Below are 14272 nucleotides of genomic sequence, written 5' to 3'. Positions count from 1 at the left end.
TATGCTTAGTGATAATTAGCCACTGGTGATTTTTTTTTCTTTTTCTATATAGCATGTTCGTCCATTAAATTTGGTATCTGACAAGATGGTTCAATAGTACAGTTTGCCTTTGTACCAAAATCAGTGATAACAAAATAACAATCATAAGAGTTACCTGCTGTTGAGAATGTTCAGAAGACACAGCAAAGCTAATAAAGAAACTTTCTAGTATGGTTCTATCCATGCAATTCTGTACTTTTATGTGGGCTAACTTGGTGTAGAACATTGGGCACACTAGACCTCTTTATGATTGGTTCATTTGGCCAGGTCAGTTGTGACTTCAACCATCACTATTCACTGCCATAGATCTTTGAAGCATGAAAGGCTGAATCAATCAACCTTTCAAACTCCATGTCCCTAGGTGGAGGAGGAGTTATGGGAATTTAGTGTTTGAATTTAATTTTGTTATATAAGTTCAACAAATTTATGTTTCTCATTAGGAGATTATTCCTGGCTTCAAAATTACTTGGACAAGAAGGAGGATAGGATGTGCCTCCACTCTATTAAATGCATTTGATCTTTTCATTGAAGGTTTTGAAGATAATTCCTTCCCTAGCATTGATAGCTTTTGACAAGTTGTTAGGTACTATTTGTATGTTGATTAACCTATGTAATAAGTTTTTAATGTCTATTGTCAAAATCAATAATTAATAATGTTTGATAAGTTGTCAATGGTTAAGAAAAAAAATTGCTAGTGATGTCTCGAAAGAGTAAATTTTTGTTTGATAATTTTCATGAATCATACTTATGCATCTAAAATTTTTGGGATAACGGTGAGAGCACTTTTGTGTCCCTCATAACTCACCAGTCGCCAGTTAAAAAAACAATGAAATTAAACTCTAATCACGTATCTGTGACAAATCCGAGTAATAATGTTAGAGTTGATTAAGTCGTATTGCTTCTCACCTACTATGGCTAGGACCTTAGGAGAGCAAGTAAGTGAGCCTGACGAAATTATCCGAAAATTTAAAGTAAGGAAGTACATAAAAATATATAATGATTATATTAAGTTAGAACAACAGTTAAACAGAGTATTTGGTTCAACGTTGTTATAACATAAGTATGAGTTGTTTTTTCACATCAAAATGAAAAAAAAAAAAAGGTGAAAGCTACTGAGAGTAGCTCTAAACCTGACTTAAATCAAACGGTAGGAATCGCATAATTTAAACACTCAATAATGCTTGTTGAAGATAACATCACACTCATTCACACAAAAAATAAATAAATCAAAACGCAACAAAGATAAGATCACATTTCTGGAGGACTTATTGCATTGATCTCAAAATCCTGCAAGACTTCCTTAGCGTTTCACACTATTCACATCTCTTGATGAAGCAAGGTGTAGAATTATAAAATGTAATGGACGGGAATTGAGAAGGAATTTATGCAAAACATAACCTCACAACAATTTTAAAACTCTGATAATTTATTTGCATGTCAAGAGAAATTGTTAGAAAACAAAAAAGATTAAAAAAAATGTAGGAGATAAGAGAAAATGAACTAACTGAAATATTTGAAAATAAACAAAAACAAAAATCAACTTCCTATAGTTCAATTGTTTATATAAAAAAGGATTAAATTATATTTTTGGTTCTTTATCTTATTTTTTATCATTTATCTTTTAAATTTGGATGAGGTTCTTTCTTAAGTGATCATCTAGTCACTAGAAAGGAGATGAATAATGACAAACGAACTCACATGGCCTTCTTTGCACAAGCAAAAATAACTTATTTTTTATTATTTTTCTCAAGCTATTGCTTGGTGATAAGAAGTTTGGTTAGGAACAAGACTTTCCTTCTAAGATACTTGGATAAAACAAATAATCTAATGAAGAGACTTCAAGTTTAGACATATGAAATTCTGCTTCAGAAAATAACATATTGTTATACCAGATTTGGTCAGTGTAAAGTGAATGCCACTTTTGAAAGTTAAAACGACTTTGTAAAAATATTTTGATAAAATATTGAAGTTATACTTTTATAGAATAAGATTTTCCAAAACTTATAATATGTATGGGGCAAGAATAAGCAAATGAGAAGCAATATAAAAGGATACAACACAAAAAAGTTATATTGGTCCACCTTAACAGAGTTACATCTAATTTAGATTTCATGTTTTTTTTTTTTTGTATTGTTGACAGTTGCATAATTCGAAAACGTTCTTCTTCTTTTTTCTACCATTGACAGCTTGCATAATTTAAATTTGAATTGAAGTCGTTGGTGATAGTTGTTGTGTCTTAGTGGTTGCCGTATGACATCTTTTTATATTTGTCTTATGAAGATTGTTGAAGTGCTTTGTGGTTGCTTTGATTAGATGAGGACTTATGTCTTCTTCAAGTTTGTGCTTCTGAATACTTGTAGGTCTTTTCTCGAGCTTGTTGCTTTAGGTTTAGTGCTTTTGAACACTGGAGCATGATTTCTAACACGAATGTTTTTGGTTTATGCTTATGAACAACATAGACTCCTTTGTCTTCATTATTTTGTTCAACAATGCATCTTCTAATGATACTCTAGTCATGTGTAGTTTCCGATATCTATCCATTGACTAAATATATTCTTTGAACCATGCTTTTAATCATACATAATTTTTTATATATGCACTTTGATATGAAAAACATGATTGCCCTTCATGCTTTTGGTTAGCTCTTCTTCTAATAATCTTGGTTCTAATTTAGCTGAATCTATGTTTGGAATGCTTTCATTCTGCAAGCTGATGCTTCACACACAACGGAATAAAAAAGGATCTATTTTAGGTCTAAATTATATTAAAACAGACAATATAATTGTGTTCATGTAGGTTTAATACTAAGTCGGTAATATATTAATAGTTAATTAAACTAAGTGTCTAACAACACTCATTAACATCCATGAAGTAACATCTTTTACTAAGAACCAATAGAAGAATAATATAATAGAGCAATGATGTTGACATGCACGTATACATCATTTATATTTGTAATTTAATAAATGAGATTTATTAATTTTTATTCAATAAAAATCATTACATATATGTTGATCTATCTGAATTATTGATGTCATATTCACGATAATCTTACGATAAAAAATAATTTATATTAAAATTATAAACAACTTATCTCTCATTATCATAATTTATATCATAATAACAAACATTTAATTTTAATCAAAAATTTAAATTAACAATTTAATAAAACAATAAATATAATAATAAAATAAAAAATAATTATTTAATAAAATTGATAACATAATAGATCAAATCTTAAATATGCATGTTTATCTAGAGTACACATCTGACTTCACAAATCCACAAGACCCCATAACCATGCCTCTCTCTTCTCTACTTTCAACACACTCTGTCTCTATCCCTGTCGCTGTGTTATTTCATTTTTCCACACTTTCATCCATCTTCGTGCTTCTTCTTAGCCCTCCTATTTTGATTTTTGCTTTCTTTTTTAAAAAATGTATTCATCGTTCATCTTTGTTTCTTTGCTTTAAGCTTCCTTCAATTTTTTTCTCCCATTTTTGCTGTGTCCATCTCTGAAATCTGAATCCTCACTCTCTTTTTTATTACACAGAGAGAGACTGAACTGCTTACCATGTGCCTTAGTCCAACAAATCCTCATTTTTTAAAACAATCAAAATAATTCACAAAACAACTAAACTGAACTATTTTTTGATAGATTAGTTTTACAAAACTAAACTTATAGTTCGGTTCAATTTTCTACAAAAGTAGTTCGGTTTTAAATAGTTAAGTTCAATTTAGTTCTCTCTTTAATTCAGTTCAAAATAGTTTTTTGAACAGTCCAAGTGATAAACATGGGAATAATTATAAGACACTTGTTCCCATGTTAATCACTACAATGAGCCTTTAGTCTCACATCCAAAATTGCACACCAAGTGTTTGATACACGTCCTCTGAGCCTGCTACTAAATCAAACTACATTGCTGTCGTGAGGCTCATCGTTTTCAAGATTCGTGAACGATTGAAGGTGTCAGTTTTGTTTATGAAAACAGAAAAATGGTCACTTTTTTATTCAGGACAATGTCCACGGAGGAATTATGTAGTTTGAATGGTAAAATCACTGAATATTTGTGGTAGTCATCTACTCATCTTTGTGTTTAGCGTTATGAGTCATTGTGCACCATCAATGCCGGAATCTATGACGGGAAATGGCAACGACTATTCGCTAAGCCACTGACCTATGCGAATAAAAAATCACTCCACCTTCCTCGACGAACTCTTTCAAGCAATAGTCTCAGATTCAACATGGCCTCCGACCAACTCTTTTGAACCATCTTTAGTCACAAAGCCGCTCTGAAACGAGATTGGGTGCATGCTACGATTTGAGGAACGAAAGGGACAATATTTCCGGCGACAGTGAGCATCGTCATACCGGCGACCCAAAATGACTATGGACAAAATCGACTTTCTAATTAAGGGTAATATGAACATTTAGTATTGTAATACACTCACAAATTCATTCCTAAAATATGAAAAAATAAAATTTAGTCTTCTAAAGTATAAATAGGAAAATAAGTATGTCGCATCGTTAACTTTCAATGTTAGGAAACTCGCTTATATGACACGCAGGGACAAAAATATCACGAAATTTATGCTCATGTGGACACAAAGACTAAAGTTAATGATAAATACGTTCCTATTTTAACAAATTATTAACATTTTTGTCCTTCAACTATATAACTTATTGACAAATATATCCACAAAATATATTATAATTATAAATATATTTATAATGACAACTTATTACAGAGAAATCAAGACTAAAGAGGAGACAAGATAGGGATAGGTTCTCGAATAAAAATTAGTTTGTCAAAACTTAAATGGATCATCCACAAGTAGAAGAAAACAAACATGAGAGGCAATGCCATCTTAGACATTTTTGGGGCCCGATACAAAAATTAAAAAAGAGACCCCTAAATAACGGAAACATATTTCACAGATAATTCATCGATAAAAAATTTCATGAATTTATAAATTCCACCATAAAAAAATAATACACAAAAGTCTTATATATTAAAAAGTTCACCAAAATGAAATTAATAAAAAAAAATTCCAAATTTTTATAAATTTTGGGATCCCACGAGATAAGGATCCTGGGCCGTTGATCATCTTGCGCATATATATGAGAGGACACTGATGAGAGGTCTAGTAACTAGAACTATAATACTTTTATATAGATTCCCCACTTAAGTTTGTGACTACCTATGGATTATAATAGATGTGAAAGTAAAAAATGACAAATTATATTTTTAGAGGACACATTATTTTCCCTTTCTTAAATAGAAAAAAATTAAATGTTATAAATGATGTAATAAAGAATAAGAATAAAGTAATTCCTTTCTCCCGTCTACTACAATTATAATAATTCCTTAGATCAGAAAGTCCACAAATAGAACCTTTGTTTACTTTTTATATTTTTAATGCATTTTTTAATAGTCTACAGAAAAAAAAAGTTAAACTTTAGTAAACTTTTTTTTACCATCTTTAATGTGTTATTCAGTTTGTTTGTTTTTTTACAGTTTTTTTTTTGTCTGAGTAGAAACGAAGGTTGGCAAAAGTATTCACCGTACGATTAATTTGCTTATATCTATAAACATGATCAATCCCAATATCCCAGTCTAGAGCTAACAGTTTGTGGTTTTGATGAATCTAGTTCCATATTTACTTGCATTTCTAGAGTATTAATTGTTTAGTTTTTGTTTATAAAAGTTTAAGGGAAGATCTAGGATAACACCAGTTAGATACGTTCAATTGCAATTATTTATAGTTATTTTCAATGTTTTAAAAGTTTCATGTAAAGCTTTTATCTAAAGTTATTTTCAATACAAACACGCAATGGTACGCATCGCAAGAGGCATTTAACCCCAGTTCATGAGAGGCTAAAAGGATATTGCAAAACAAACATTACCACTGATTGATGGATGAAAAAAGAAATGAATACGAAAAAAATAAGAAAAAATGAAATAAATTCTTTTACAAGATAAAATTAGTTATGCATAACTTATACATTAAATTTTGTAGAAATTATTAAATTGATACGAGAATATTTTTACAAATTAGTTTATATATAAGGTAATTTAATCTTTATTTCATTTTTATTTTCATTTTCTTCTCCTACAAATTTTATCAAAAAATTATCCAAACAGAGTCATAATGGGCAATGTATTTGATAAATACTTCAATAAATACTTTTTTATTCATTTATTTATCAATTGATTGCAAAAAATTACTTATCTAATTATCTATTTAATGAGTATAGATATGAGTAATTATTCAGATAATTAGATGAAAATGCATCTAAGTACAACTACCATGATATCTACTTGTCCCATAACCATACATACATATAAAATAAATTTAAAAAATAAAATTTATGAAACTTGACTTTTATTATATGTATCTTCCAATTAAAAAATATAAATTTATGAAATTTATACTTTTTATCAATATTTTTGTATTCATTAATTTTTTATAATTAGGTGAAAATACATGGTAAAAATGATTGTAATAAATACTTAGGTACCTAACAAGATTAACTATATGTATTAAAATTAGAAAAAATGTTACATATAACAATTTACAAAATATTTTTTTGTGTCTATTTTTCTCTTACACCTCATTTATTACATATGATAATAATGGAGAGAGATAAACACAAAATAATATTGTACAAATTGTTATATGAATTTTTGTATGTGTATTATATCTCTTAAAATTATTATCAAAGTGAATATCAATATAAATAGGGATACTATTGATGTGTTTTCTTAATAATTATTTATAATTTAATAGAAATGACATAATTATGAGTGAGACTTATTAACTATGAAGTGGGTTTCACAAAAGTTTAATAATTTTATTATATTTTAATAAATCAGAAAGTGAATTTTAAGTGATTTTTTTACTTTAAATGAAAAAGTTATATATTTCATCTTTTTGTCAACATGGTTTTTTTTATATAAAAATTAATAGCACACAGATATTTTTTTATGGGTTCAATTGTTTTACTCTTAGACACACTGAGAATATGTTTCTACATTCTTCTTTCATTAGATTTGAGTATAAAGAAAAGTAGCAAAGATTTCATTTGACCATAAGAATAATAAGTATTTGGATCCTCTTCGGTCTCTCCAACAGAAAAAACAAGAGAAGAGAGGATAGAGTATTGAAAGTAAAAAATTTAAAATATTATTTTTGTCCTTCTAAAATTTGAAATATTCGGATCTTGTTCCGCTAAACACTTTAGTATATTTTCCGTGCAAAAATATTTAAATATCTAAACATAGATATATAACATTTTTACATTATTGATTATATGTATATAATCAATATAAAAGATATTATATTTGCATCAATTAAATCTATAATCGATGTAAAAAATTTATGATAATAAGTTTAAATTAATCTAAATTTATTTCTAAGTCAAAATTCGATATATTTCAATTTTATGAGAATATATAATATACTAAAAAAATTTAATGGATAAAATTCAAACATTCTTAATTTTATAAGGAAAAAATATATTTTAACCAAAAGAAAAAAAAGAGAGAGAGAGAGAAATAAAGAAGGGCTCGAGAGAAATATAACCGGAGAAGATCTAAATTCGAATAAATAGAGTTTTTTTTTTAATGTCGACAGAACATTCTTAAAACTTCGTTTGTTTTTTAAAACAAGGAAAGAAAAGTAGACCCTTTATGTGCGATATTGTTCAGTGAAATGAGGTGGAAAAGTAGTAGTAGATTGCAAAAGTAGGTTCCTTCTTCCTACTTCCTTAGGACTCCTTGTGTTAGAATCAGCGTACCAAACCAAACCAAACCAAACTTAGCCATTTTCTTTACCCACTACACGATCACCATCCCTAACCTTAACCCACACCAATAATGTATATGCCACTCCACACCATCAACAGTACCAGATACTATTCAATCTAAAGATACAGACACCATAATAGACAACAACATAGCACAAACAAACACAACATCACACGTTTCTCATTTCCTTTAAACCCGTTGGTTTGTGTTGCAACAGTCTTTTGTTCTTTCTACTTCTACATATAACAAGTAACATACCCTTTTTAGCTTCTACAACCTTCAATGGCCACTTCTCTTCTTTTCTTCATCGCTTGTCTCTCTCTTCTACCATCCTCTTATTGCTCTCCTTTTCCACCTTCTGCTTCCTTTCTCTATGAGCTTCAATCTCAGTGCTCCCTTGCCGTCTCCCCTGACCCTCCTCTTCGGGTACCTTTCTCTATCACTGTCCCTTCAATTTTTTTTAAAGTGTTCTTTTGATCTTTTGTGTGATTTTGATTATTGGATTTTGTTATTATTCCTTGATATGATTGATGTATTTGATTTTGTCGTGGCTTCTTGATTTATGCCAATGCTTCGCTTGTGATTGATGTTGTTTCAATTCATGGGTGTCCTCGTTTGGAGAATAAGGTTCTGGTTTGATAATTTGAAAATGGGGAATCGGAATATTAATTAGGTGTTGTGTTGGCTATCATCTGCTGCCAAGCTACGTGGGAATCATTTTGTGAAATTTGTGATTATAGAGGAAAGTTGAGGGTATAGTATTGTAGGATAGTGTGTTGGGATAATTTCCTTCTGTATTTGGTTGATATATGTTTGTTAGAACTGCTTTTTCGAAGTCAAATCAAATGATGGAATTCATTGTGATGTTATGGTCCTAGAAAACTTCCATTAGCTCTATAGAGAAGGAAAATTACCAACTGGACAAAATTTAGTCTTGTATTTTTTTTGCTTTTGGATATTATATAAGTATCAGGGTTAGTTAGAGAAGTAGTTGCTGTGAGTTTAAGATTGGGGATCTAATTGATTCCTTCCTAGGTATTATTCCGTGGTCCAATCCTAGGAATCTAAATAAACAAAAAAAAAAATCTATTGTTTTTAGCAGACTGAAAACTGAGGTCTAATTGATTGATTTTACTTGTACTGAAATGCATCCATGTGGCATCCATTTGATTCCCTCCACAACAATCTAGGGAGATCACCTTTCTGTCTATCAATAGAGTTTACTTGTTTTAATTGCTTGAGTGAAGCTCTCCATAAGTTTTTATAGGACAAAAAAAAGTTAAAATTAACTTACCTATTAAAAAGTTTTATAGAATTGTTTTCATTAAACTTCTCTAAAAACATATATAAGTTGATTTTAACTTATGGAGAAACTCAATACATTTATCATCTTATTTTTCTTCTCCTATAAGTATGAAGTTTATCCAAACAGGGCCATAGCGTTGATGGGGAGGTTGCATTAAATGCTCAGTTTTAACATTAGTGTTTTACAGATGATTTGTCATGTAATGCATTATTTAACTTGGCAAGTACTATGCTGTCAAAAAAAAAACTTGGCAAATACTATTATATTATCTCCTAGAGGATCTTCTGAATGCAAGATGAGACACTTATCATCAAAATCTCTTGTAGGAAAAATGTAATCCCTGTGAAATCTTTTGAATGACAATAATTACTTTCCTCATGGAAATAGATGACATTTTGATGATTTCAAACAAGTCATTTACACTGCAACTGCAGACATGCCCAAATAATGTCTCAAATTTATTTTCTGCTGTTGCTGAGCCTTTTGTTTCATAATCTATCAGCAAAAACAGTATGCCGTTTACAGTTAAGAAAATAGATGATATTTTAATTTTTTTTCCTGATTCTAATATTTGAGGGTGAAAAAAGAAACTGACATTATTGATAAAGTCAATGTCTCTTAATATAGTTTTCATTACCATAGGCTATATGTTTAAAAATGTGATAAGTGATAACTTCTAAGCTTGTAGTTAGACTGAGATGTAATTCAAAGTCCATTCATATATATAACCTATAGTTTGTTCATTGCTCATTATTTGTTAAGTTTACCTGGTGAAGCTCAGGTTACCAAACTGAGTGTTAGAAGTCTTCATATTTGTCCCAGGTGATTCTGTTTGTTCTTATGAATAAATGCTTCAGCTAAAATCCTTAATCACTGTGGACTTTGAATTTTCAAATTTATTTCCCTTTTTAAGTTTTAGTGGATTATAGCTCATTTAATGGCTATCAATTACATTCAATCTTTCTCCTTGGTGTGAGATTTTCATTGTATGAAACCAGATATTTTGCTTTTATATCCTGCTCTGCTGATATTTTTGTTGGTCTTGAAAACTAAAATATTGAGAATGAGGAAAAGACCTTATAACCTTGTATATTTGTAAAGAATAATGCATCTTTGCAACTGGTTAAAAAGAATAAGAAAAGATTGCCTTAAGGGTCGTTCTTAGTTTTAAAAAAGGGTGAAAAATTTATGGATGAAATATATATGAAACATTTTTTTTATTGGAAAATGTTAATTGTTAGTTTTTGTTAGTAGAGGGAATCGAACTCGTAACCTTTTCCCTCTTTCCTTCTTTAATCATCCAACTCACCTTATAAAACATTGTATGAAAAATTCATCCATAATCTCCTATGATAGGGTGATACCAAGCGGACTCTAAATTTTACATGGTAGCTGAGATTTAACTTTGTTATTGGCCAATTGCCCTCGATTTTTCTGACAGAGTAATTGGGCTATATCCTATTGATAGGAATTTAGACTATGGTAATCACTTTCCAATTTTAATTTTAAAAGCAAATCGATTTTAAATGGATGGGCTCTTTTCATAGACTGAAGTGAACTTAAGACTTATATTATTAATTTGATTTTATGCATCTAACAATCACAAGCAACAATTTACTTTATTTGTTAATTTTTAATCTCTTACTAACTTTCATCCGTTTTGAATCTTGCACTGTCTCATACCCCCTTCCCCCCAAATGAAGAAAAAAAAATTGATCTAGGTAGGCCAAATCACGAACCACAATCTCACGAATCACATGAACTTGTATGATCACGAACCTTGACCCGTTCTCCGACTCGTAGAGTTTAATCACCTACCCTGAAAATATAGTTGCACTGTACACAAGGACTTATGCGCATGATGCACAAGTTTTCTAGGATTTAACAGGCCCGTCCTGAATTAATTGAGGTATCAGAACCAGCAAGTGGAAATGTATAAAGAGAGTAGAGAAACCCAGGAAGAGAGAGGAGAAGATATCTTTTGGTGTATTAAAACAGTAGGAAGAGCATCCCTTTCATAGACAAAAACTGGTCAGAAAACAGTATTATTATGTTTGTGTTTTCTTTCAGCAGCTTACGTTTCTGCTAAGATTTTTCTTTTCTGTCTGTCTGTTCATGTGCAAGTAGAACTGGATACAAAACCAGTTTAAATGGCCCGTGTAGCATTACTTGATGTGTGCCAATTCTGAAAATATTGCAGTTTATTTTGTTGGTAATTAAGTTGATGCAAAATATTAAGAAGAATTACATGGCTTAACAGCCTCCTTTTGAAGGGATGTTGGAACTCAATTTCCCCCATTAATGCAAGATAAAGCACAGATTGTGCCTGGGCCAGTAATGGTTTTTGGCTTTGATTCTAATGTGTCATTGTGTTTTAGAGTTTCCTGAAAATGCTTATTTTTCTTTGAAGTTGATAGTTCATTAATTTGAAAATTGATTTGTTTTGCCGATTTGGTTATTCATTTAGTTAATTTGTATAACTATGCCTATTCTGGTGTCTTGTATTTTATTTATTGTTTTGATTTGTTCAGGTGGATGGGAATTTCATAGAAGGGGTTTTGTCTGGCAGAAAGAGGGTTGGATACATTTCTATACTCTTCTATGCTTCCTGGTGTCGTTTTTCACGCAGAATGCTTCCTGAATTTGAGATTCTTAGTTCCATGTTTCCTCAAGTACAACATGTAGCACTTGAGCAATCTTCTGCTTTGCCCAGGTTTTGAAGAAATATATCCTTCTGTTCTATAGTATCTAGATAACTAAGAATTTTATTTCCTTCTCTGTATGCCACATACATACTTTAGGGTTCGTATGTTAGTTTTAGTATTCAGGTCCATTCTTTGTTCAGCAGTGCCTCAGCTTGCATTTGGCAGGCTATTCCATGAAACAATGTTAAACTAGATTCTTTGGTGGTATGTTATGCTACTTTGTAATGTGTAGATGGATTTGGTAGAATATGCCATAATCAATTTGGCAAACTTCATACATGTCTTAATGTTCATGTGTTTTTTCCTGCAGCTTATATTCAAAATATGGAATCCATAGCTTACCTGCAATCTTACTGGTGAACCAGACATCTAGGGTGAGATATCATGGTCCAAAAAATCTCAACTCCCTTGTAGAATTTTATGAGAGAAACACAGGTAAGCATATCCTGAACCTTGTTTGTAATTTCAGGCAGAATTTCCTGGACCACCATTTTTCACCTTATTGTAATTTGATAGTTTGGTGTTTGTAATTTGTTGAAAACAAGAGCCATTTACATAGAGTTTTTCAAACTCCAATGAGCGATAAATGATAATATGACCTTATCATATCTCATCTCAGGATTAGAAGCCAAGGACAATGCTGTTGTTGGTCAACCGAGCAACTTTTTGAGTGATGAACATTCAACTATGAAGGGCTTCTCCCTCAAAGAAATATTTAACAGGGAACCTTACTTGGCATTATCTATATTGTTTCTCTGTTTAAGGATTATTCTCTTTGTATTTCCCACGATTATGCCACGCCTCAAAGCATTCTGGACTTCCTATGCTTCTCATTTGAACTTGCAAATATTTGGCCAAGTGATGGAACGTGTTCTTAATGTAATTGATGTCAAGAGGATTTGGACCAAGCTAAGACTATGCAAGACCAGGAACTTTCATGAAAGGGTGAGGAGCGCCCGGGTTTGGGCATCATCACTTGCTTCTGTTTCTCTTGGTGGCTCATCAGCTAGGTGATGGTCTCAAATCTCAATGTTTGAACTAACCATGTTGTTCTAGTCATTTTGAGGGTAGTGAAGAGTTTATCAGATAAATCTTTTGCACATAAACTCTTGTTCTCTTGCTAATTTTGTTAGTAGTTAAAAAGGTGTTCATGTCTGAGTTGGACTTTGGGAGAAAGTGAATAGGCATGTAAACTCAAGCACATCTTTCCTTCTTTGTAAATTCTGAATGTATACACACACGTTTTCTAAGTTTAATAAAATGTTTCTTTTTATTTGTTTATTTTTTTTTACTTTTTTGGAGGAGATTACTATTGACACTGATTCAGGTATATTATTCCATACTCAACTAATACTTGGCAAAAGTGACTTGGCAGCAAGAGAGGTCCATTTCATTGTCAGCTGTCTCATGTTACACTGGTATCTTCTGTCAAAAACTGGGTAGTGTGCCATTTAAGACAACTAAAACCACACTTTTTTTTTGGTGTTTTAGGGTGCAGCCTGTAGAATAATTGATGTTTTAGGGTGCAGCCTGTAGAATAATTGATGTTGAAACTACAGGGTGTAGTTACTTTTATACTATTATTTGAATGTGTGCATGTGAAAAGAATTTGGTGTTACTTTAAAATCAATGTTGTGAATAGTAGAAGACACGTGTGACTAGCATGTCACTTCTATTATAATTGATTCTAACTGTTAAGAACAATTCGAAAAGTCCTAATCATGCTATTATAATTAATGTTATCATTGACTTTGGTATGGTTGGATTAATTTTGGAAGTTAAAAAATGAAAAAATAAATAAACTTTAGTTGACATGTGTGCTAATAAGTTTTTATGTAAACTTCTTATACCATCCATGCAAACAGAGGTAAGTCTAAATTATGAAACTTGGGATTTAAGTTTGTTGTGATAAATCTTTTTTTTATTCCTAAGAATCGAAGATAAGTACTAAAGGATTTATAATAATTCACACCAACTATTCCATCAACTGACTTAGACCTCTTGTCTATGACAACTCTTCTCTATTGATTCTTTTCCTTTTTACCTTCCATTAAAAAAAAATTCCCTTTTATGTTTTCGTTGGCTCGTGCTTATGTAGAATTTGGAGCAAGTTTAATATCCCTACAACTACAGGTACAACTGTGTCTGACCTTATATTGGATTCATGGTAAACGTGTGATCCTTCAAGTAAGGGTGTAAATTTTCTGCCTCCTCAAAAGTGTGCATTTAGGTGTGAATTATTCCAACAATTTCATAATAATAATAGTATTTGAGACTTTCACGACATCTAATTGTCTGGAGAGTGAATTTTAAAGGGACATACCAGAATTTCGTTAAGCAGCCCACACAAAAACATCAGGAGTGAAGAATTTTTATTCCACTTCAACAAAATCAAATGCTGGCCGTGTGCT

General features: G+C 30.8%; 1 protein-coding gene across 1 annotated transcript; it reads left to right on the top strand.

The window, feature by feature from the left end:
- The first annotated feature begins 7738 nt into the window (after positions 1-7738).
- Positions 7739-13142, top strand: LOC114398130 (5'-adenylylsulfate reductase-like 5). Its single transcript, XM_028360286.1, has 4 exons — positions 7739-8276; positions 11688-11869; positions 12172-12296; positions 12481-13142. Exons 1-4 carry the CDS (start codon positions 8133-8135, stop codon positions 12873-12875), a joined length of 846 nt encoding a protein of 281 aa, XP_028216087.1. The 5' UTR covers positions 7739-8132; the 3' UTR covers positions 12876-13142.
- The last annotated feature ends 1130 nt before the right edge of the window (positions 13143-14272 follow it).

Source organism: Glycine soja, chromosome 19 (assembly GCF_004193775.1).
Source record: "Glycine soja cultivar W05 chromosome 19, ASM419377v2, whole genome shotgun sequence".
Lineage (NCBI taxonomy): Eukaryota > Viridiplantae > Streptophyta > Magnoliopsida > Fabales > Fabaceae > Glycine > Glycine soja.
Note: the sequence above shows the minus strand (reverse complement) of the source record. Positions and strands in the feature narration are given on the sequence as shown.

Excerpts from the sequence above, each read along its gene's own strand:
- LOC114398130 (XM_028360286.1), top strand. The coding sequence starts at position 8,133 with ATGGCCACTTCTCTTCTTTTCTTCATCGCTTGTCTCTCTCTTCTACCA. Across the intron at positions 8,277-11,687 it reads CCCCTGACCCTCCTCTTCGG|GTGGATGGGAATTTCATAGA; the intron begins GTACCTTTCTCT and ends TGATTTGTTCAG. Across the intron at positions 11,870-12,171 it reads CAATCTTCTGCTTTGCCCAG|CTTATATTCAAAATATGGAA; the intron begins GTTTTGAAGAAA and ends TTTTTCCTGCAG.